General features: G+C 33.6%; 2 protein-coding genes and 1 long non-coding RNA gene across 7 annotated transcripts; 1 reads left to right on the forward strand and 2 right to left on the reverse strand.

Annotated features, from left to right (window-relative positions):
* Nucleotides 1-9,622: 9,622 nt before the first annotated feature.
* LOC104098291 (uncharacterized) lies at nt 9,623-13,601 on the reverse strand. Of its 3 annotated transcripts, none has more exons than XR_686725.3 (4): nt 13,535-13,601; nt 12,057-12,114; nt 10,243-10,303; nt 9,623-10,040 (listed from the first exon to the last, which is right to left on the reverse strand). It is a non-coding gene; the product is annotated as an uncharacterized lncRNA (long non-coding RNA). The 3 variants fall into 3 exon arrangements; XR_001969617.3 differs by having other exon boundaries at nt 13,524-13,588; XR_011414733.1 differs by lacking the exon at nt 13,535-13,601 and adding an exon at nt 12,419-13,483.
* A 3,478-nt stretch (nt 13,602-17,079) lies between these two features.
* Nucleotides 17,080-18,377, forward strand: LOC104098300 (small ribosomal subunit protein bTHXc). The gene is made up of 3 exons (XM_009604999.4): nt 17,080-17,358; nt 17,473-17,537; nt 18,120-18,377. The coding sequence occupies exons 1-3, from the start codon at nt 17,199-17,201 to the stop codon at nt 18,237-18,239; spliced, it is 345 nt and encodes a 114-aa protein (XP_009603294.1). The 5' UTR covers nt 17,080-17,198; the 3' UTR covers nt 18,240-18,377.
* Nucleotides 18,281-20,978, reverse strand: LOC104098306 (pleckstrin homology domain-containing protein 1). 3 transcript variants are annotated; one of them, XR_011414734.1, is made up of 3 exons: nt 20,441-20,978; nt 19,132-19,276; nt 18,281-19,016 (listed from the first exon to the last, which is right to left on the reverse strand). XR_011414734.1 is itself a non-coding variant. In XM_033656727.2 (2 exons), exon 1 carries the CDS (start codon nt 20,890-20,892, stop codon nt 20,461-20,463), a length of 432 nt encoding a protein of 143 aa, XP_033512618.1. In that variant the 5' UTR covers nt 20,893-20,978; the 3' UTR covers nt 18,281-19,016; nt 20,441-20,460. The 3 variants fall into 3 exon arrangements, 2 of the variants coding, with proteins under 2 accessions (XP_033512618.1, XP_033512617.1); XM_033656727.2 differs by lacking the exon at nt 19,132-19,276; XM_033656726.2 differs by lacking the exons at nt 18,281-19,016; nt 19,132-19,276 and adding an exon at nt 20,198-20,307.
* Between the last annotated feature and the right edge of the window lie 526 nt (nt 20,979-21,504).

Consider the following 21,504-nt stretch of genomic DNA (forward strand, 5'->3'; position numbering starts at 1 on the left):
AAATAGTACTTTTCGAGGTCTTAGAATACAAAATTAATTATTAAATTTAAAGATGACATTTTGGGTCATCACATGATCCCCCTATAGAAGGTCCGTTGAATCAAGGCCTCGGCCATATCATTGTTCGGGCATTCTTTGACCATGGTGCGATATCTTTCCCAAATCTCGTGCAATGGATCATTGGGCTCTTGCTTGAAAGCTAAAATTTCATCCCTTAGAGTAGCCATGTGCCCCGGAGAGAAGAATTTTGCAATGAACTTCTTGGCCAACTCATCCCAAGTGTGGATGGAATGATTGGGCAATCTCTCTAACCAGTCCAAAGCCTTTCCCCGTAGAGAAAAGGGAGACAGCCTTAACAGCAGTGCATCCTCGGTGACATTTGTTTTCTTGCTCCCCAACAAGTATCGACAAAACCCTTGAGATGCTTGTAGGAATTTTGGTGTGGAGCTCCGGTGAAGAAACCCCGCTGCTCAAGCAGTGTAAGAATCACGTTGGTAATTTGGAAGTTGTCCGCCCTAATCCGGGGCGGAACGATTGCACTTGCATAGCTCTCATTTGGAACACCCGGTGCGCTGCTCTTGGTGGAAGTGGGGGAGGGTTTGGGACATTATCTTGAGGCGGTCGGCCTCGCATGTTTACTTGAGGCTCAGGATGAACCTCGTCCACTTGATCATCATCTACCTCCTCCTCCAATGGTAAATTTCTGAGGGGCTCGTTGTTAAGGGCCATTTTGTACCTAAAAGCAATTCACAAACAAAATTAGTGACTCGGAAGGAAAGAAAGACAAAACACACAAATACCTAGATATATAGATAAATCCATTTAACTCCCCGGCAACGACGCCAAAAATTGATTGAGTCCAAGCCTACACTACTATTGAGTAGCGAGGGTGGTCGATGCAGTTTTAACCCAACTAGGTCGGGATCGAATCCACAAGGAGTTAATGTTTGGAATCAGGTTCATATCTAAGCTCGATGCGAGTTTTGAATCTAATTACACTTGCACAAGTTTGGATTTGATTTCTACTTCTAACTTTACTCTAAATATTGCGATAATTGAAACTAAGGACAATATTTTTGTTGTTGTTTTTCAAATGTTTAAAGAGACTAGGGTAGTGACTTCTACCTAGGTGGATATCTAACGGGTAGCAAAATCTAGGGCAAGCTTGATTAGTTGGAATTGTAATATAGCTATCACACCAGGGTACTCACTCTATACCTCTTGGTAGTTTGAGTGACTTTGACAAATTTGGCTTTCTCAAGTCCAAATAGGTATTCATGCAAATCAAGTGATATTAGTTCAAGTTGGGTATTACTATCTCTAGGTTTAACCCTTTAATTGGGGCTATCAATTTCTTGAGTTCACCCCAATTCCTTGTTAACCTAGTTTTCCTAGACTTAGTTCCTCTTTCTCAAGTAGAGACTAAGTCATAAAGGCATGAATCAATGTTTGCAACCATTAATTCTTGAGTTCTAGCAAGAACTAGGCTAAATATCACTAACCCATTCACATTCAAGCCCTAAAATCAAATACCTACTAAATACCCATACCAGGGTTGAGTCACAACCCTAGCTATGGGTTTAGCTACTCATGGAAATAACAGAAATTAAAGATGAAATGAAGATAAAATTCATAATATTAATTTATGGAATGAAAATCTAATGTTAAGAAGTGAATCTAGTACAAAATTTTCGAAAACAGAAAAGTCAGTCGTCTCAGGTGCTCATACAAAACATAACATCACTTAAAAATGACAAAAACTTCTATTTATACTAAGCTGAAAATATCTGACAAAAATACCCCTACGGAGGTTGTGCTACCGCGTAATTCTGAGTGCGGCCGCACTCTTGATTTCACGCTGCATAATTCTGATGCGGTGCGCGTTCTTCTCTTTTGGATCTGGGTTGAGCTAAACTTTTACGGACCGCATAATTCTAAGTGCGGCCGCGCTCCAGATTATGCGGCCGTATAAAAGTGATGCGGTCCGTACTTGATTGAGTTTGTCTTGAAATCAACTCTCTGATTCTTCATCTTGCGGACTGCATAATTTCGATCGCGGCCGCACAAGGAACTTCCGCGACCGCACAATTCTGGTGCGGTCCACACTTCTCTCTTTTGCTCAAGTTGTCAGCTCTCTGAATCTCAGTCATCGCGGTCCGCGTAATTTCAATTGCGGCCGCACATAGACTTTCGCGGCCGCACATTTTTGGTGCGGTCCACGCTCATCATTTAGCCCAAAATCACACTCTCTGAATCTCCTTCTTGCGAACCGCATAATTATGATTACGGTCGCATCATGGCTTTCGCGGCCGCACAATATTTGTGTGGTCCGCACTTCAGACCTCTTTGCCCAGCCTTGGTTTTTGTTCAACTTTCAACTCCTTTGTGAGTTGATTTTGATTCCTTTAGCTCATTTTTAACAATTCCTGCAAGCAAGCATATTTCATACGCAAGTAAAAGAGAGCAAATAATAGGTTAAAGAGAGCAAACGTTTGGCCTATCACGTCATTCCATCACCAGTTGCCTCGGTGCCTACCTGGGTAACCCTTCGAGACCCCTAACACCTCTCTCGCCGCCTTTCTTATACAATTTGCCGTCATTGTCCACATATCGCTAGCGTCTCCACTACTCCTTTAGGCTCCCAAAGCCTAACCTCCCCTCCAAATCCTGAGCTTTATCCTTCGTTAAGGCTCCCCACTTGATCTTCGGTTGACCATGTACAAACCTACTATTACTTTTTATCATGATACCGACGTTCATCACCAAGAGCCTATGTTGTGATGTTAGGGTCTCGCTCGGGATAACTTTGCAATCCTCGCACAACCCTCGATCGCTCCTCCTGAGGAGAAGTTAATCAATCTGGTTCTTATCCACCGTACTTCAGAAAGTAATCACATGCTCCTCCCTCTTTGGAAAACTAGAGTTCGCCATCACCAACTCAAAAGCTCTAGCGAAATCCAACAATGAAATACTTCCTTTGTTCCTATCCCCAAAACCGAAGCCGCCATGCACCTTGTCATACCCACCAGCAGACAACCAAATATGTCCATTTAAATCCCCTCATATAAATAACTTCTCTGTAGGCAGAATATACCACGCACCACCGCATCCAACCCCTCCCAGAAGCGCCTCTTAACCTCCTCATCCAAGTCTACTTGGTCGCGTAAGCGCTAATGATATTTAGGGTGATCCCTCAGACTACTAGCTTAATAATCATTAATCTATTATTCACCCGCCTAACCTCTATCACTGATAAGTGGAGATTTTGACTATTTATTAGTGCCTTTTAGCTTTCGTTTTAATCCAAAAGCGTTTAATTGTGTTTCCGAAAACTAATGAAATGTGCTTAATTGCAGGAATATTGGAAGATGAACTCCCGAGATGAAATCCAACTCAAAAAGGAGTAATCTGAACTTAAAGATATAAAAGGCACAGAAACTCAGAAGTGCGGACCGCAGAATTTCATCTGCGACCGCAGATTATAAAGGAAATTTCATCAGAGATTGGTGCAAAGTGCGGTCCGCACATGAATTGTGCGGTCGCAAAAGCTGAGCCAGAAGCAAAGTTCAAAGAAGATGCATTCCAAGTCTCCCAGAAGTGCGGACCGCACAATAATTGTGCGGCCGCAGAAGAAGAGATATGCGGCCGCAGATACAATTATGCGGACCGTAGAAGAGCAAGGTGCGGCCGCAGTCACAATTCTGCGAACCGTAGAAGGACTGCATTACGACCGCGTTTCAGAATTATGCGGCCGCAGTTTTTCAATCCTGTCAAGCTGAAGAAAAGTGCGGACCGCACATGGAATTGTGCGGCCGCAGAATATCCGAAAGGGCATTTTTATCTGAAATTTCCAGCCCTGTATAAATAGACAAGTTTCACATTTTTAGGTTAACTTTTGACATCAGCTGCTACAGTAGCCGTTTCCTTTTACTCTTTTTAGTAGTTTTTCATATTTTGAGCTATTTGAACATAGATTTTATCATTTTAATTAGCAATATGAGTTTAATTATCATTTCTTCTTCTTTTTCTTCCATTTCAAGCATGAGTAGTTAGATTTTCACTAGGGTTGTAATCCAACCCTAGTGTGTAAATTTAATGGGTGTTTAATTTAATACTTGTTTATGGTTGGGTGTTTATTATTTAGCCTTGTTCTCATTTTTATTTGTGGAATTAATGGTTGCAAATATTAGTTCATGCCTATTTGACTTGGTCTATACTTGAGAAAGAGAGACTTAGTCTAGGAAAACTTGGCTAACAAGAAATTGAGTCAATTGAGAGATTGACAATCCCAATTAAAGGGTTGAACCTAGAGATAGTAACAACCCGACTTGAACTTTTTATCAACCGTTTTGTTCAATACCCATTTGGACTTGAGAAAGCCAAATTGGGCAAAATCACTCTCTGACCGAGAGGTATTGAGTGAGTAATTGAGTGTTGATAGCTATAATACACCCTGACCAATAAAACAAGTTTTAAAATTTATATCCCATTAGGCAAACACCTAGGTGAAGGTCATAGCCCTAGGTCTTTTTATAATATTTGAAAAACAACAAAAATAATTTCCTAGTTTTATTTCGTAAATTGCAATCATAGTTTAATTTAAACTTTAAAACAACCCAATTTTGTGGAAGTGCAAATTTAGATATACAAACTCACGCGCTACAATATATACTACTAACTCCCATACATATAGCTCTCTGTGGAATTCGACCCCGACTCTTGTTGGGTATTATTATTGCATCGACCATTTTCATAACCTCGAATTGAGGTGTGAACTTGGACGAGATCAACCACTGACTCTCGGAGTTCCCTATCTACCAAAATACCCAATCCCTTCTTACCCTTCCTGTCTCCCGAGTAAATTTTTGTTTTTTGAAAAAGTGAAAAGATAAATTTTTATTTTTTTGAAAATCGTGGTCGGGACACTTACTACCGCTCAATAGGTAAAACGTGAAGAGATAAATGTGATAAAAATTGTTGATCTAGAGAAGTAAAGATACGATTAAAAAAAATGTAGAGAAAGAGCGTACAACTAGAATATTCGTTATTTTATATAAAATCGATCTATAGCCATTTCAGATCATTATAATATAATTTGGATATAACAGAGAAAACGAAAAAAAATAGAAGGAAAAAGATGAACAAAAAGAAAAAGAGTTGCCACGTCTTCTGCTTTTATAAATTACACATTCTCTTCCATTTGCTCAAAGTGCCATTATAGGTGACAAATAAGTATTAATAATAGTTAACAGGATAGATTTTTGTAAGATACTTCCAAAATTTGGCACCCAAACCTCATCTCCTTTAAATTCTGGATATGCGTCTTAATTCAAAGTTTCAGTCATTTTTCTTTTTCAGTTTTGTTAAGAAGTAATGACTTGTAATTTGGGGAATCCCATTTATAATTACTGGATAAAGCAATATTTGGATGTGATCATGTGAATTATTATAGTGACTGTCGATAACCATAACCATTACCTCGTTAAAATGTTTCGTTGGCAGGACATCCCCGTAGCTTATCCATATTATATTATCTGAATAGAGAACTAGAAGAGGGTACAGTCTCTTTTAACTTTGTATTTGGATATAAAAAATCTAGGGAAATGGATCAAATGTGCTTGTACTATTCAGAATTGAGTAATTTTGTCCTCTTTTAATTTACGGCAAATGACCAAATATATTTCTATACTTTCGAAAATGGTCTAAGAATACTCCTCGTTATACTGTTGGGTTATTTATACCCCTACAGTTATACTTTGGGTTCAAATATACCCCTCATTTAAACGGAGAGACACGTATCATCGTCTTGTTGGTCTATTCTAAATATCTCCTAATTAATTAAAAAGACCCATTACCCATACCCGAAAAATAATATTTTTTTTGTAAAAACTGAAAAAAACTGAAATTATTTTTACTAAAAACTGAAAAAAACGAAAATATTTTTTTTTCAGTTTTTACAAAAAAACTGCTTTAGAAATAACTGAAAAATATTTTCTAAAACAATATTTTTGTAAAAATTAGAAAAAAAAAGCTGAAAATCAATTTTCTAAAGCAATTATAAACTGGAAAAACTGAAATATTTTTAACTAAAAAAATAAAAAAAAAAAGAAAATATTTGTTTTTTCAGTTTTTACAAAAATATTGCTTTATAATATTGCTTTTTAGTTTTCTTTTTTCAGTTTTTATAAAAATATTGTTTTAGAAAATATTTTCAGCTTTTTTTAAAGCAGTTTTTTTGTAAAAACTGAAAAAAAAAATATTTTCGTTTTTTTTCAGTTTTTAGTAAAAAATATTTCAGTTATTTCCAGTTTTTACAAAAAAAATTGCTTTAGAAAATTAATTTTCAGCTTTTTTTTTTCCAGTTTTTACAAAAATATTGTTTTAGAAAATATTTTTCAGTTATTTCTAAAGCAGTTTCTTTGTAAAAACTGGAAAAAAATATTTTCGTTTTTTTTCAGTTTTTAGTAAAAATAATTTCAGTTTTTTTCAGTTTTTACAAAAAAAATATATTATTTTTCGGGTATAGGTAATAGGTCTTTTTAATTAATTAGAAGATATTTAGAATTGACCAACATGATAATGACACGTGTCCCTCCGTTTAAATGAGGGGCATATTTGAACCTAAAGTATGATTGCAGGGGTATAGATAACCCAATAGTATAACGAGGGATATTCTTAGACCATTTTCGAAAGTAAAGGGGTATATTTGGACTTTGCCGTTTAATTTATTGGTTTAATAATTATAATAATAATTTAGGAGACAAACTCGTTTTTGCTCTTAATCTCTAATAGAACTCCAACGTGCGGCTAATTTTAAATCATAGTCAGGAGATGATGGGTAAATTTGTACATTTTTCCTTGAAGAATTTGGACAGATAAAGTCCATCCATTTCATGCTGAAGCTTAGTTAATGTCAAATACAAAATGATTTGTTAACAAGGAGGGCGTGAATTGACAGAAAATATAACAGAAGCAATTTCAAATGATACAGAGGCAAATTTAATCCTTTTTCGAACAATCTAAGATGAAAGTAATAGGTGCCAAATTTCGTGGGAGACGAGATTTTCCTAACCAAGTTGGAGAGTACTTACTGAAAGTCTATTCCTTTCAATATGGTTAGGATGCTTGTTATTAAATTAATAAATCTCGAGTGTCGCTTCAACAAAATTGACACTTGGGGAAATGAAAAGAATGTTTTATAAAGAGGATCCAAAATTTGTTTGTGTGTTAACAATATTAGGGTGAAAAGTTAGTCAAATAATTCGTTGTGGCTGATTTAAATCAACTTATTTCTTAGTAGTTTGTCCAAGTTTAATCGGGTTGAGCTATGATCCTTCTGTTGATTTGACCCAACAAGTTGGATTTGAGATGACCCATCAAACTCTCACTTTGCATAGTATTCACGTGGTAACACTTAAAAAACAAAAAAATATATTCTTGATCCGACCTAACACCCCATGTCTTTCGTGGGCGTTTGGACATAAAGAATTGTAAAATTAAAAAAAAAAAAAAAGTGAAAAAATTTTCAAGTGAAAATGATATTTGAAAATTAGAGTTGTGTTTGGATATAAATATTATTTTGAGTTGTTTTTGGAATTTTGTGAGTGATTTGAGTGAATTTTGAAAAGGTTTTTCAAATTTTTGAAAAATTCCAAAATTCATCTTCAACTTAAATTTGAAAATTTCATGGACAAACACTAATTTCGAAAAAAAAGTAAAAAAATTCGAAAAAAGTAAAAAAATTTTATGTCCAAACGGGCAAGAACATATTAGTTGATGATTTGGGGTTCCGATGGAAGATACTGCTGAGGTTATACACCAGGTAGTGCGTCAGAAAATAATATTTTTATTTTTTAAGTGATGCAATATGGATAATATGTACGGTGAATTGATGAAATAGCAACCTACTTAGTATTTTTGGAACCAAATTTAACATTTTTCTACATACTAAATTTTTGTGATATATAAACAGAAAAATTAATTTATGACCTTGATACAATAAGCTCAAATTAGGTAACCAGTATATGAAATTAACCCAAACAAAGTAATTCTTTTTAAATATCTTTGGGCGATAGAAAAAAAAAGGTCAATCACACTAATCCAAGTCAAGATATTGTTTTTGTAATCTGCTTCATGGTTACCATGCAAAATGATACGAAGAACAATAACTAACACAGGACTAATAAATCATCTCTAGTCAAATTCGTATTTGTTGTCACAAAATAAGGATATACACGGCGAATTATTTAAACTGTTTCATGGAAAGATTTTGCATTAGTTGTATCTAGTTTTTTTTCTTTCTATTAAAGGTTTTTTTTTTTCTGTATATAACGAGCCAATACAGCACTCATAACAAGTCTTTTATGCAATCAGTCGTTAAAACTTGTAAACTTCTATGCAAGAATAGTATGTTCCTTTCTTTAACATTCATATATTCTTTTTTCGGGTAGACGACAAACCTGACCTATTAAGAAATCATACGTGTGTTTTTCACGATATTTAAATCCCCTCTATTGCAAACATCAACCTATTGAAGATACTGACCTCAAAAAGCTCTTACAATCACAAAAGTAATCTAATGGGAACCAAGCAGACTCCCAACTCTACTTTAATTTCTGAGTTTCAATACTTAATTTATGCTCTTTCTTTCTTGTTTTTTCTTTAACCAGACTTAATTTATATTCTTCTTAATAAGTCAGAAAACTAACCAAGAAAACCTGTAGGCATAGCAACATGGATAGTTGAAATCTTTAGCTTGATTATAATACAAAAATGAAAAGATAAATATGTAAAATCCTACTACCTAGACTATGACTTATATATGCTTCATAGATAGTGAACATATGTCCAGATAATCAAAATTGTCTGGATAAGTTTGATGTCAAAGATGTTTCGATCTAAATAAGTATGGAGCAGAGGTTCAAATCAGTATGGATCAGAGCATAAAGAATCACATTCCACTGATGTTTACTTGAAAATGTCCATTTAACACTTACAGAACATTGTGTTTACTTGAAAATGTCCTTAACACGACTATATATTTAAAGTTGGTTACTATATTTCAGTAAAATTTCGGTTGCCAAATTCTAATTAGCGAAAGTAATTCATTCGCTAATCTGGTAATTTGAACAACTAAATAGCAATTTCTAAATTCTTAGGTAAGACTTTATTATCTAACACTAACAATCTCTGACATCTAAGATTTTCTGTTTACACATAACCAAAAATGAGATGAAAAAATGTCCCTGCAGTTCCCTCCGCTGATCATGCATCTATCCTAGAGCCTGGAGGTCCACTAATTAATGAGTTAATGAAAAGTTTGTAAAACGAAGTCAACTAATGAAATGATAATCACTATTATAGTCAAGGAAATCATGTCTGAGGATTACAATTTGAACTAATTTGCATTTTCACTATGCTCTAGAAGCAATCACAGAAAAACGCCTGCTACCTCAAATAGAAAAAAAGATCGAAGGCTTAAAGTTGGTCAATAAAATTACAAACCCGAACATACATAAACCGGTTACCCACACAGATAAAAACCTATAAAACCAAAAACCAAGTATCAAATTAGTCCCAATGTTTACTTCTAATATTTTTATTAAAGAGTCAGCGACTGTGATTGAACAACAGAAAAGTTTATACCGTTCATTTCACCAATAAAAGTCAGTCAATTTACAAATTTTACTATTACTACGACATCAAAATATAATCACGACCAAAGAATTAAAAACCAAGATACAGAAACCATATAGAAGGGAAAAAAAGGCAATAAGAAGACCAAAACGAAGAACAGAAAAATAAATCACTGTGGCAGAGAAACCATTTAAAAAACAGAGATAATTTAGATCTCCTAAATTAGCAAAAGCTTAAGCATACGACTTCAATAACATCAATAGCTAAGGGTAGCATCATATGTTAACCGAGTCGAGCAACAACACATAAACGAAAGATACCAACTGAAAGAGACCCGTCCGCTCTAACAGTTCTGGATTCAAAGCCCAAGAACATTAGCATAGCCCTATGGGCATGCAATATTTCTGTAAATTGAAATGCATAAATCAGCAAACCAGAACAGAGGAAGATGAAATACTATGGAAGACGGAAAAAGACGACGAACAAACAGCAAGAAAATGGCCAATACGTGTCTACTCAGTTGCAGGGTTAAAGCCACTTTGCATTAAGGATAGTGAAAAGTCTGAAATATCCTCAGATAAACTTTTAAAGAAAGCGAAATTGTACCTCTCAGTAACCAAGAAAGACTGCTCCGGAAGGACTGGTCAACAGAAAAAGAGAGCACCAACTGAAACAGACAAAAAAAAGATATCAAACAATATACTATTTTCCGTGAAACTATTTCCTTTTTAGTTAGTATAAAAAAAAAAGATCTCTTTCCCTATTTGGATATAATTTATCTTTATACAATGATTTATAACCACATAAAATATATGTGCCTCATTTTACATCACAAGTTTAAAAGTCTTCTCTCTTTTCTTAAACTCCGTGCTCAGTCAAATGAGTTCACATAAATTGAAACGGATGGAGTATTAAAAGAACCATATCTAAACAGTAAAACTAATTTTATTAAATAACAGCACTAAGTAGGTGTTGTGATATTACAAACAAAAGTAACCACATTCTTTTCTAATTTTGAAGCTTGCTAATAAAATCTAGCATATTAATAGAATCCTTAGTATAATCGTTCTTGCACCAGAAAGACAACAATGCTATACACTTGTATATAATCATACTGACTAACTCTACTTTGTTTTTACAACGCCTAACATTTTTCTCTCCAGTTTCCCTTGTATGGTCCACCAAATTCAAGCCGGGATCGTTGTCCATACCTCCTTTTGTTGTTTGCTCAGATCAGGTTAATACCATCTTTCTATGAACTCTTTCTTGATTTTGGCATTGACTATTCACACTAAATATTTCAGGAATATGTTCCATAATTCTGCAGCCACTTCACATTGAAGGAATATGTTGTTATTTTCTTCACTTCCCTTTTCACTAAGTAACACCTCTTACACATATTGTATATTTTCCTTTGCAAATGACAAACCTCCTAGGATGCAAACTTTAGAAAATGTTAGACCTTGTAGGGATTACTTGTTTTTAAAATCTTTTTCTATGGCCACTTCCTCAGTTGTGTATTTCTTAGCGTCAGGGCCTTGTAACAGGATTTAACAGTGAAGTTTTCTTCACCATGATGTTTTAAGAATAAATTATCCTGCCTCTTCTCCCACATGATATCTCCATAACCACTTCATGAGTAAACTCTTTCTAAACCTCCCATCTTCTTGTCCAATATGACATTGTCTCACTTTATTAGATGTATTACCTCTTCTCTTTGTTTCTTTGCCATAAAAAATCGCTTCTCATTTCGTCCAACTTATTTGCAACCTTTATAGGCATTGGGAAGAGTGACATCACATAAGTAGGCATTGCATCCAAAATACCATGTATTAATCAACACCACTCTGCCCCTCAAAGATAAATACTATTTTTCACATCTATCAATCACCCTTTGCCATATTTCACTAGCCTTGTGTCTTGCTCCTAAAGAGAAGACCAAATAAATGGTTGGAAGACTACATATTTCACAATAAAATTCCTACAAGTTCTGTATATTGTCTATTTCATTCACAGGGAATACGAATCTCGTTGTCCAGTCTCAACTCAGATACTACTTCAAACTTGACCAGTATCATCCTTAGGTATCTCAACCGACTAACACTTGCATCACATATTACTAATGTGTCATTAGTGACATGGTATGTGCGAAATGCTTAATAAGTTCCGACTCCTAGTTCCCACATTGTCAGTATGCTTCTACCGGTTTGTTCCATGTTACCTTTAAGAAAAAAAAGAACTCTAAAGAATGAAAGAAGGATCAAAGAATCCAAAATGCGCTTTGTCGAACAGATATATTGATTTTGTAATAAAATGTATTAACTGTACAGAAGAAACTTATACAGAAGATAAACAAAAAAGATAGTAACAAATGCTCCGAAAATTACAGATTCATGAGAAGCAATGGATAAGAATGTTACCTATCTTGATACTTCAGGCAACCGAAGCACATTAGAGGTGTTACCTATCATCCAATAACTGAAAGAATAAAAATATGCATTAGATAGACATGCAATGTTCAAGAAAGAGGATCTGTTTCTTTGATGAAGACGGTCTAAATTCCAGTGCTATATCTTATATAATTTGAGTCATCGACGTGAACTATTGGGAAAGAAAGAAGGCCAAGATATATTGGTATGGCACTTAAAGGCTAGCAAAACAGAAATACAAAGAAAACATGTTCAACTCTGTAAGGTTCCTCCATAATCTCATTCATTTTTAAGAAGGTTCCTTTTGCTCTTTTCAATGATAACAAATTGTGGAATAGAGTTCGAAAGTCAACCTTAGCAAAAAAATGAGTGAGGAACCGAAATTGAGTAAATAGTGACGCAAAGTGTCTGTACTTCTGCATATAACTCCATTTCAGGCATTTGAACAAATAATAACATGTATGCGAAGAGCCCACAAAGACAACATGAAGAAAGACCAAAAAGAACAGATTTGGATTCAACAATTATCAAAAAAAATATTACATATTAAATTGAAAGGACCCAAAAATGTACAAACGCACAACGAATCAAAATATTGGAATTGCATGCCGCTATCAATGTTACTTTATGGCACGGTACTGAGGTGCTTGGCTTCTTGAATACATAAATTTAAAGAAAAATTGAATGCCGGTAACGTAGAAGAAACAGAAGACCAAACACAGAACAAACAAAGGATAAAACAAGCAGAAAAATCCAGATCAACAAACAATGGAAACCAAGAACAAGTAAAAGCAAATAGCAGAGAAATAACACTAACTGAAAACCGCGAGACCCAGCGGAGAAGATAATTGAACAGAGAAAGCTAGAGGGGAGGACAAAGCTGAAAGGAAATTTTGGGCGACGATGAGAAGATCAAATATGTAATGCAGTCGGTGGCTATTATTATTCTGTGAAAGACACGTAAGTTTTTATAGATAAGAGGACATTGTATGTTAACAACAAAAGTAGCTTCACCCGCATCCAGAATAATAGTAAAGGTGTCTGTAATAAAATCCAAGAAGAAGCAGCAAAAGTGGCTTCAACTGCATCCAGTAACAGCATAAAAAGTAGCTCCAAAGCATCCCAAAACAGTAGCAAATTAAAACACCTTTCACTGGTAATTAAACCAAAAAATAATAGTCAGTCGAACCTTTTAGATTGTTTCACTAGTATTGCAAACTTGCTCTTTGATTATCCAAAAGTCGAAGACTGACCTTGTTTGTTGTAAAATCTTTTCGGATATATTACATATAAGCATTTGATATTTGTACACCTAAGAGTAGTTATTTTGCTCTAAGTTCTGCTTAGTACTTTTAATTTGCACACAAAGAAAAACAAATGTTGAAAGTAGTCATCACGGAAGCACGTTGATAATCATACTTTATACGATGTAAAAGATAGCATATAAAGCAATTATACCCGATTTATACCTCCCATTTATGATTACTCATAAATCTGCTTTGTGGATTTCATGCACTACAGTCCAATTGGAACAAAATTATATTCATTGTATTATACTAAATTGGTAATTTATTAAAAATTAATATGTCAATTTAATAGTATTAAATAATGGATAATACAATTAGATAAGCAAGGAACAATATATATTTTATATTTTCCAACAAATATATATATATATATATATATATATATATATATATATATTTGTTGGAAAATATAAAATATAAGACTTATAATTATAATTATGATGAGAAAAGTCGTACATATGCACATAACTAAAATAATAATAAACAAATAGTCATAAAGGAAAAATACTAAAAAACAAAAATTTCAAGCGATAGCGTAACAATATATATATATATATATATATATATATATATATATATATATATATATATATATATATATATATATATATATATATATAAATTAATATTTCTCATGTAGGAAATTTTAGTTAATAAATTGAACTCATAATTTCACAGTGACAAATACAAAAATATAAAGATACTATTAGGATATTATACATAAGATAAGTATACTATATATATAACACAAATTAAGAATTATTAAAAATATTGGTAAATTTTTCACAGTAAAAAAAATATATATCTATATTATATTAAAAGAAAAGTAGTATCAATTAAGTCAATTGACAAGTTAATAAAAAGTTATATTAGTAAATGTACATATAGTACTAAGTACTTGCTAATTTAATAGTAATAAAGAATAAATAAGGAACATACAATTTATTTGATGACTAGATGACTATATAATGTGTATCTTTTGATTTTGTATAAATTTTGTTATATTTATGTACACTATATTAAATAATAAAATAACAAATAATATTTATTAAAATAATATTTTATTATTATATCATAATTTTATAAGATTAATATTCTGTTATATTATTAGCGCACCGCGGGTTCTAACATTAGTGAAAGGGAAAGACGATAGGGGGAAAGGTCCAATCGATGCTCCTATTATTCAGACACAGATGATCAAAATTAGTAGTGGTTTACCAGTTTCTGAAGAAAGAGTAGAAGAAATTGAAGAACGACCAAAGAATCAAAAATACAAAGAGAAACAGAAACGTGGTCTACTACGTGGCTGTTCCAACTGTACAATAAAAGACACGTAAAAGTAGATACTTGGAAAGTCTAATATAGCCTCAATCTGAAATCTATTGATGTGAAGCAGACATGTCGAAAAACTTGCACTTCTGTATAATAGAAAAGAAATATAGTTAATGTAATGTATACACTATAATAAAAATACGAAAATGTAACATAAAATATTAATATATTTTAATGTTCATAAGTGTATTTTATGTTGAAAAAAATGATACGTAATTAATTTTTTGAAAAACTTTGTTATTTCCGGTATATATCTATACTATATTAAAAACACGAAGGTCCATAACGAAATGTCGTTTGCCTTTTTTATCCTTTAAAAATAGATTTTATATTGAATAAAATTATCATTTTACTTATCCTCCTAATATTTAGGACTTTTACACCAACTAAAATTCTATTTATTATTTTGGATAAAAATGTAATTATAAACTCTAATAAATTTTCCTATGGAATAAAACTAAAAATTGCGGTTTATTTCCGTTTTTGTTGCATACGGCTTTTTATCTATTTAGGTTTAGGTTTCACTTTTAGTTTAGAATTCTTTTACCAATAAATATTTACTTAGTTATGTCTTTTTTTCGTTTAGGTTTAGTATTCACTTTGCATTTAGGATTCTTTGTCAAAATTTTCTTATGCTACAGATCTTTGATAACAACTTGATTTTTGTTTTAATTATTGTATGTAGCTTTATTTCGTTAACAACTTTTATTTTAATTTTAATTATTGTAGGTATCCTACAATTGATCATTGGAAGAAGTTCTTAAAATTTCGTGGATTTGGATACGATATTAACAACGGCTCTAGAGGCAAAAATTGTTTGTACTTGAGGTAAACTTTTAATCTTTAGTTTGATTTGGAAGTTAAGTACTAATAATTATGGTTCATGTATTCTTGACAGACAATACAAGTTGAAAAGTTGTTAGTTTTGTATTTTTTGTTTACAATTTTTCATATATAATTATCAGTTTAATGACTTATTTATAGATTTTATACAAGTTGTTTAGACTTTAGATCATTGCATTCCGTAACCAAAAAGAATGGTTAGAGATTCTAACTCATGATATCAATTCAAGATCTTATTTATTCAAGATTATTTTGCCTTATGTTTTATAATTAAAACTGCTAATTATTGTACCAGCTCAAGTTGCTCATATTTTTCAAGAATTTGTTTTATTACCTATTTTGATCGATTTTATTATAGATATTATATGATCTAAAAATTGTGTTACTTATAAAGAATAAACATTAACAAGTGGCGTCCCAAAATTTTAACGATTTCGTCAGTTCAATTAAACAATTCTCCTTATCTCATAAAATAGTCATTATAGAACACTATGGTACTGTTTTAGATTTTTCATCATAAAATTATAAGGTGTGGTGTACAAATTTATTACGTTTTAAAAGTTATATGTCTTTGTTAAAGTTCAGCTACGAGTTTCTTTTCCAATCTTTGACCTTTAGAGATTGAAATTTTCTGAAATAGCAACTTACTTCAATTTACTTTAGGATAATTTAATTGTTTTACCTTTCTTTAATATTTATACTATTCGTGTAATGTTATTAATTGTTTGAAATTCCCATGATGAAGAGCTCATCAAGAATATAACGTCATAGTCGTCACTTTTGTTGTATAACCTTAAAGGCATAAAACTTGTGGTTACTGAAAAAGTTGACAAAGTTAAATCATTTGATAATAAACCTTTGTTTTGTACTATTAAGAAAAGTTGAAAATAAATTATACGGAGATAATGGACATACTTGCAGTATGATAGGGGGTTGTTTAACCCATCTAAACTACGTATTATATATTGTAGTGCCAATGCATTAGGAGATAAATTTACCTACTCTGTTCAATTTTTATTACGCATTCAAGTATTTTTATTGAATTTTCTTTTGAATAGAATTTTAAATATTTTGATTGACTTTTACGATCGTACTGCCTTGTTGGTACTAAAATACTTGTGTACAGTTGATTTCAGGACTACTCGCAATAACAACTGAAATAGAATTGACAATCGAACGTGTGCCAAGTAACGATTTAAGAAAATCTGATTTTCAAATAAGAGTCTTATTTAAAATAGATTAATCAAAGTAGTACATTGATAAATGTTCGAAAATCATGTTGTATCAATGTACTAATCGTATGAAAGCGCAAGACAAAAAAAATGACACTAATTGTATCCGAGGTTCTTTTTTCGGATATTCTTTTAAATATTCAATAATTTTAGATTCTATTGCGCTAAAATATAATTAAACTTATTTTTCATTTAAATACATATTGCATTTATTTGGACGTTTTTCTATTATACATAATTTATATTTATTGTATACAATTCTTTTATTAAGTGACGCAATTTCCATCTTAAAACTAGTAAATATAATAACCTGAAGAGGAACTTTCAGTGGAAACGACGGCGTATAAGAAGACATTATCTGGAAACACACAGCTGCTAAACCGGCCACAAGCTCATTCCTATCTCCTACCATTGCTGCTATGGCGTCGTTGTTAATTGGCTCGTTCCCTATGGCCTCTAAATCCATGGTTCCCATCTCTCCTAATTTATCCTTTTCCCGCTCTCACTCCATCGCCGGAACTGTCTCAGTTGCCGCAACGCCTTCATCTTTTTCTGCCAATTCCTCCAACCTCCCACTGAGTATGACCAATTATCTAAACAATCTTATTTAAAGCTAACAATTGCACAACTCTACTTAACATCCAGTGTTATTTTATTTTTTTTTAAATTTCTTTCTCATACTTTTGATTGTAGTTTACTGCGGGAGAGGGGACAAAAAGACTGCCAAAGGCAAGCGCTTCAATCACTCCTTTGGGAATGTAAGTTCTTCTTACTATGATTTTTAATCTAGACTAACCTCTCACTTCACAAGGTAGATGCGTACACTCTACCCGGCGGATCCCGGATTTAAATAGTATTAAACTCATTATATTTGTAAAGCTATGAGTTCATATCTACTATTTTTGCAAGTTTAAAAAAATTTTCCTTGTCAAAAGTTATGAGTTCAATTGAACCCGTCGGTAATACGCTAGGTTCGCCCCTGTCTATCTCAGACCCCACTATCTGGGATTACACTGGATTTGTTAGTGTTATTGTTGTACTAAGCCTCTCACTTCTTAATTTTAATTTATATTTGACACACTTTCCTTATTAGTACGTTCAAAAAAAGAACGACACATTTTTATGATTGAAAATAATTCAACTTTAAACTCTTTATTTTAGCCTTAATGAGAAACTTTTATAATGCAAATGTCATGTGGCTCCACAAAACTTTTATCCCTTAACCTTGTAAGAACACAAATTTCAAAAGTGTTTTTTTTTTCTTAAATTTCGTGCCGAGTCTAAGTTGAGAGTACTAGATTTTTTTTATGTGTGTGCCTAATGCTTATGAAATGGTGTAGGCAAGGCCAAGGAACAAGAAGAAGGGAAGAGGACCACCAAGGGTTGTGGCGCCTCCAGCAGCTCCAAAGAGAGATCCATTTGATGATGGCCAGGTCATTAAAATTGAGATTAATGAATGATCTGAGTCCTTGTTTTCTGGTTTGAGCATGTTGCTGTGCAATTAAATTTTTCAGTTCTATGTAGCTTTGTGATATACTACATTTTGTTTATTTATGTCAGTTCGAAAATTATAAATTGAGGTTCCTAGTTTATTCTAAGTTTATGTCGCCATTTCTCTAGGCTGCTTGCATGCCTTTATCTTCTGTTAAAATATGTATGATGGAGAAACAACACAGAAGTATTAAGACGAAAAGATTATAGGCAAGTAACCATCTCAAAATTTTGAAATATGAAGGGGGTAAACCGGTAAAGTAAATAATCAACTGGATGAATTGAGGTTGAACCATTGACAGTTTGATGGCAAACAATGGCTAAAGATGAAGATGAGTAGAACCATTCAGGCAAGATGTTCTTTGTTGGCCATTGGGGATTTCAGAAAAAGGATAAAGGTGTGTGTTGCATTAGGATTTTAAGTGAGATATGGCTGCTTTGTATTAGTGCAGCTGCTATTCATCTTGAAGTTTATTTAGTTCCCGTCAGATTATCACTTAGGTTTGCATATCACCAATAAATTGATAAGGGGGTAGGTATAGCATATCTTTCTTTGTTTTGGATCCATTGACGCAATAGTAAGGTGGCAATTTTCTAAACAGAATCCTCTAGTGTATCTTACTGATATTACAATGGCAACTTATGTAATGGTCGAGCTTTCTATCAGACTGCCTTACTTGGTCGCAGAGCCATTCTTGACTAGTAACGATGCATGAAGACATTGTTTCTCCATTATATAGTGCCTGCTGTTTTTTTTAATCAGGTATTGTCAGTCATGAAACATGGAGGTATAAGGTAAGGCCTACACTAGAGGGAGGAGGTAGAAGAAATTGAAGTTCACTTGTAGAAGCTAACAATTACCCCTCTTCAACATTAGTTTTCAACTGCAACTGCTCAACATTTTCATAGCTCTTTTCGGTCCCTTGAGTACTGTTAAGTATTTTATTGTAATTTGTCGAGCATTTGTAGGCTTGATAGGGAGTCAATAGAGCGTAACATCCCAGTACTTGCACAAAAAGGATGAGCATAAAAATGTAAGAATCGCTTGTAAGACGCTAAGACTGAGAATTCATTTTTCACCGCAGAATTAGGCCAATGTTTTGGTTGGAGAAAATGTAGGTTTTCATATCAAATTTAAGCTAGGGAAGACATATGATAAACCATCTTTAGAAGTCAGACCTGTAGAGATAACCGATTGATGGAAATACTCAAAGTTGCAGCAGAATGTCAACAGGACACTTCGGGTAATTCTAGTGAGCAATGAGCATAAACATTGGGCGACAACCAACAGTGTTGCCACTGCAGGGGGGGAAAAATAAATAGAAAATACTAGATTTAAATGAGCGAAAATGATAAACATTAAGCCGCACAATCCCTTCAACAATCTCAGTCAAATTAGTTTCATCCAACTAGAAATCAGTTAAGCATCCACAGCATGCAGCTTTCTGGTCCTGTTTCACACATTATTTTCTTTTCTGGAAACCATGATCTGCTAATTACATTACTTGGTTGGACTAGCTCCTGATTTCCTTCGTTGGTTTCAGTTTAACCAAAGTCTACACTAAAGTATACTGCGTAGCTTGGTACGTACTTAGCTGCCTCTGACCCCCGCCATCTAATCTAGCCAACGACCTAGATGGCTAGATCTCTATTTATTCAAAAAGCTTCTATCCACCCTATAGAATAGTTCATCCAAAGAAGTACTACTTACAATTCCATTAAACGAGTCAAACATATGGCCATGTCTAGCAACAATCTGAAGGATCATAACCACTGTAGTCAATTATATGTTCAACATTTTGTTTTCTTTTATAAGGAAGTAAGTTTTTGGTATTGACTAGAGATGGAGCTAGATAAAAGATCTTCCAGGAAAAGAAAATTGCTCAGGTGACGATGAGGATGAAACAAGAAGAGAGTAACACACACCTTCATCGAACAGCATATGGATCCCAAGTTCACTTGAACAATGCAATACAGCGCTAATTCTATGATGATTTCAGACATTCATATGATAATTCCAACAAGCGTAGTCACAGCCTACATTTATATCATCATAAACCAGAATATAAACTCCAGCAGCCTCACAGAGTAATTACATCTTTCTATGCACACTGGACATGGTCAAAATAGAGAAAATAGTTTTCTCATATAAAAATAAATATATAGATACCTAATTAGGAGCCGTGAAATCTATTTCCGGCTATCGTAGTCGAGAATCTCGTCATCAGTGACAGACCGAGAGTGCTGCACTATGGACCGTCCGATCGAATTGATCCAATCCTCCTTCTCCTTCTCTGAATCAGCGATAAAATACATGGTATCCGTGCGACTGGAAAGCTCAAAGGCAAACTGCTTATTGAGAACATCTTCGGCGCCCTTAACAGTGAGGCAATTAGCTACCGGAATCACCCCACGCGGTCGCGATCCGCGCGTGACATTAGCTTCCTTGAACCAGAACAGCTTCCCCTGTTTCAACACGAACCACCTGCGACGCCACGTCTTTATGTACTCCCCTTGTTTTGTGAGCCAGCCTGCGCGTTCAGGATTCGACCAGAACTCTACGCCGTCGTAATCGTCGTTTGATTGGGCTGCGCCCATCGCCGCTCGCCATAGGCTTGCCATGACGATTGAAGCGAAGGAGAAAAACTGGAGGGGAGAGAGAGAGGCAGAAAAAGGAGCAAAAGACAGGTCACAGGTGGTTGATTTGTAATAATTGTCTTTCTTTTGTATTTTCTTTTTTCTTAGGACGAAATTTAAGATACTTTATTTAAAATGTCAGGGGTCTGTTTCGTATGAGGTATATAAGTACAAATAATGTTGTGATAAAAATTTAATACCATCTTAATACTTTGTTTGGTTAGCAAACCTGGGATAAGTTATCTCGAGATTAAAATTAATACTGGGATAACTTATACCTTATAGGGGGTGAGGTAATTAGTGACGGGATAACTTATACCTTCTTCTAAGAAATTATGCAAATGTCATTTTTAATACAACATACCAAACAATGGATAAAAATTAATCTCAGCATAACTAATCCCAATATAACTTATATCAGCATAACTTATCCTAGCATAACCTATATTCAAACCAAACGACCCCACATTGTAATAATTGTGTTTCATGTTATCGGCATGTACAGCTTCAGAAGAAGCAGGTACTACAACTCAATTGAATTCACGACTTTATTTATCCAATATTTAATATCTGTGCAAAATTGGTGTCCCTTGATTA

The sequence above is a fragment of the Nicotiana tomentosiformis genome, chromosome 3, assembly GCF_000390325.3.
Source record: "Nicotiana tomentosiformis chromosome 3, ASM39032v3, whole genome shotgun sequence".
Lineage (NCBI taxonomy): Eukaryota > Viridiplantae > Streptophyta > Magnoliopsida > Solanales > Solanaceae > Nicotiana > Nicotiana tomentosiformis.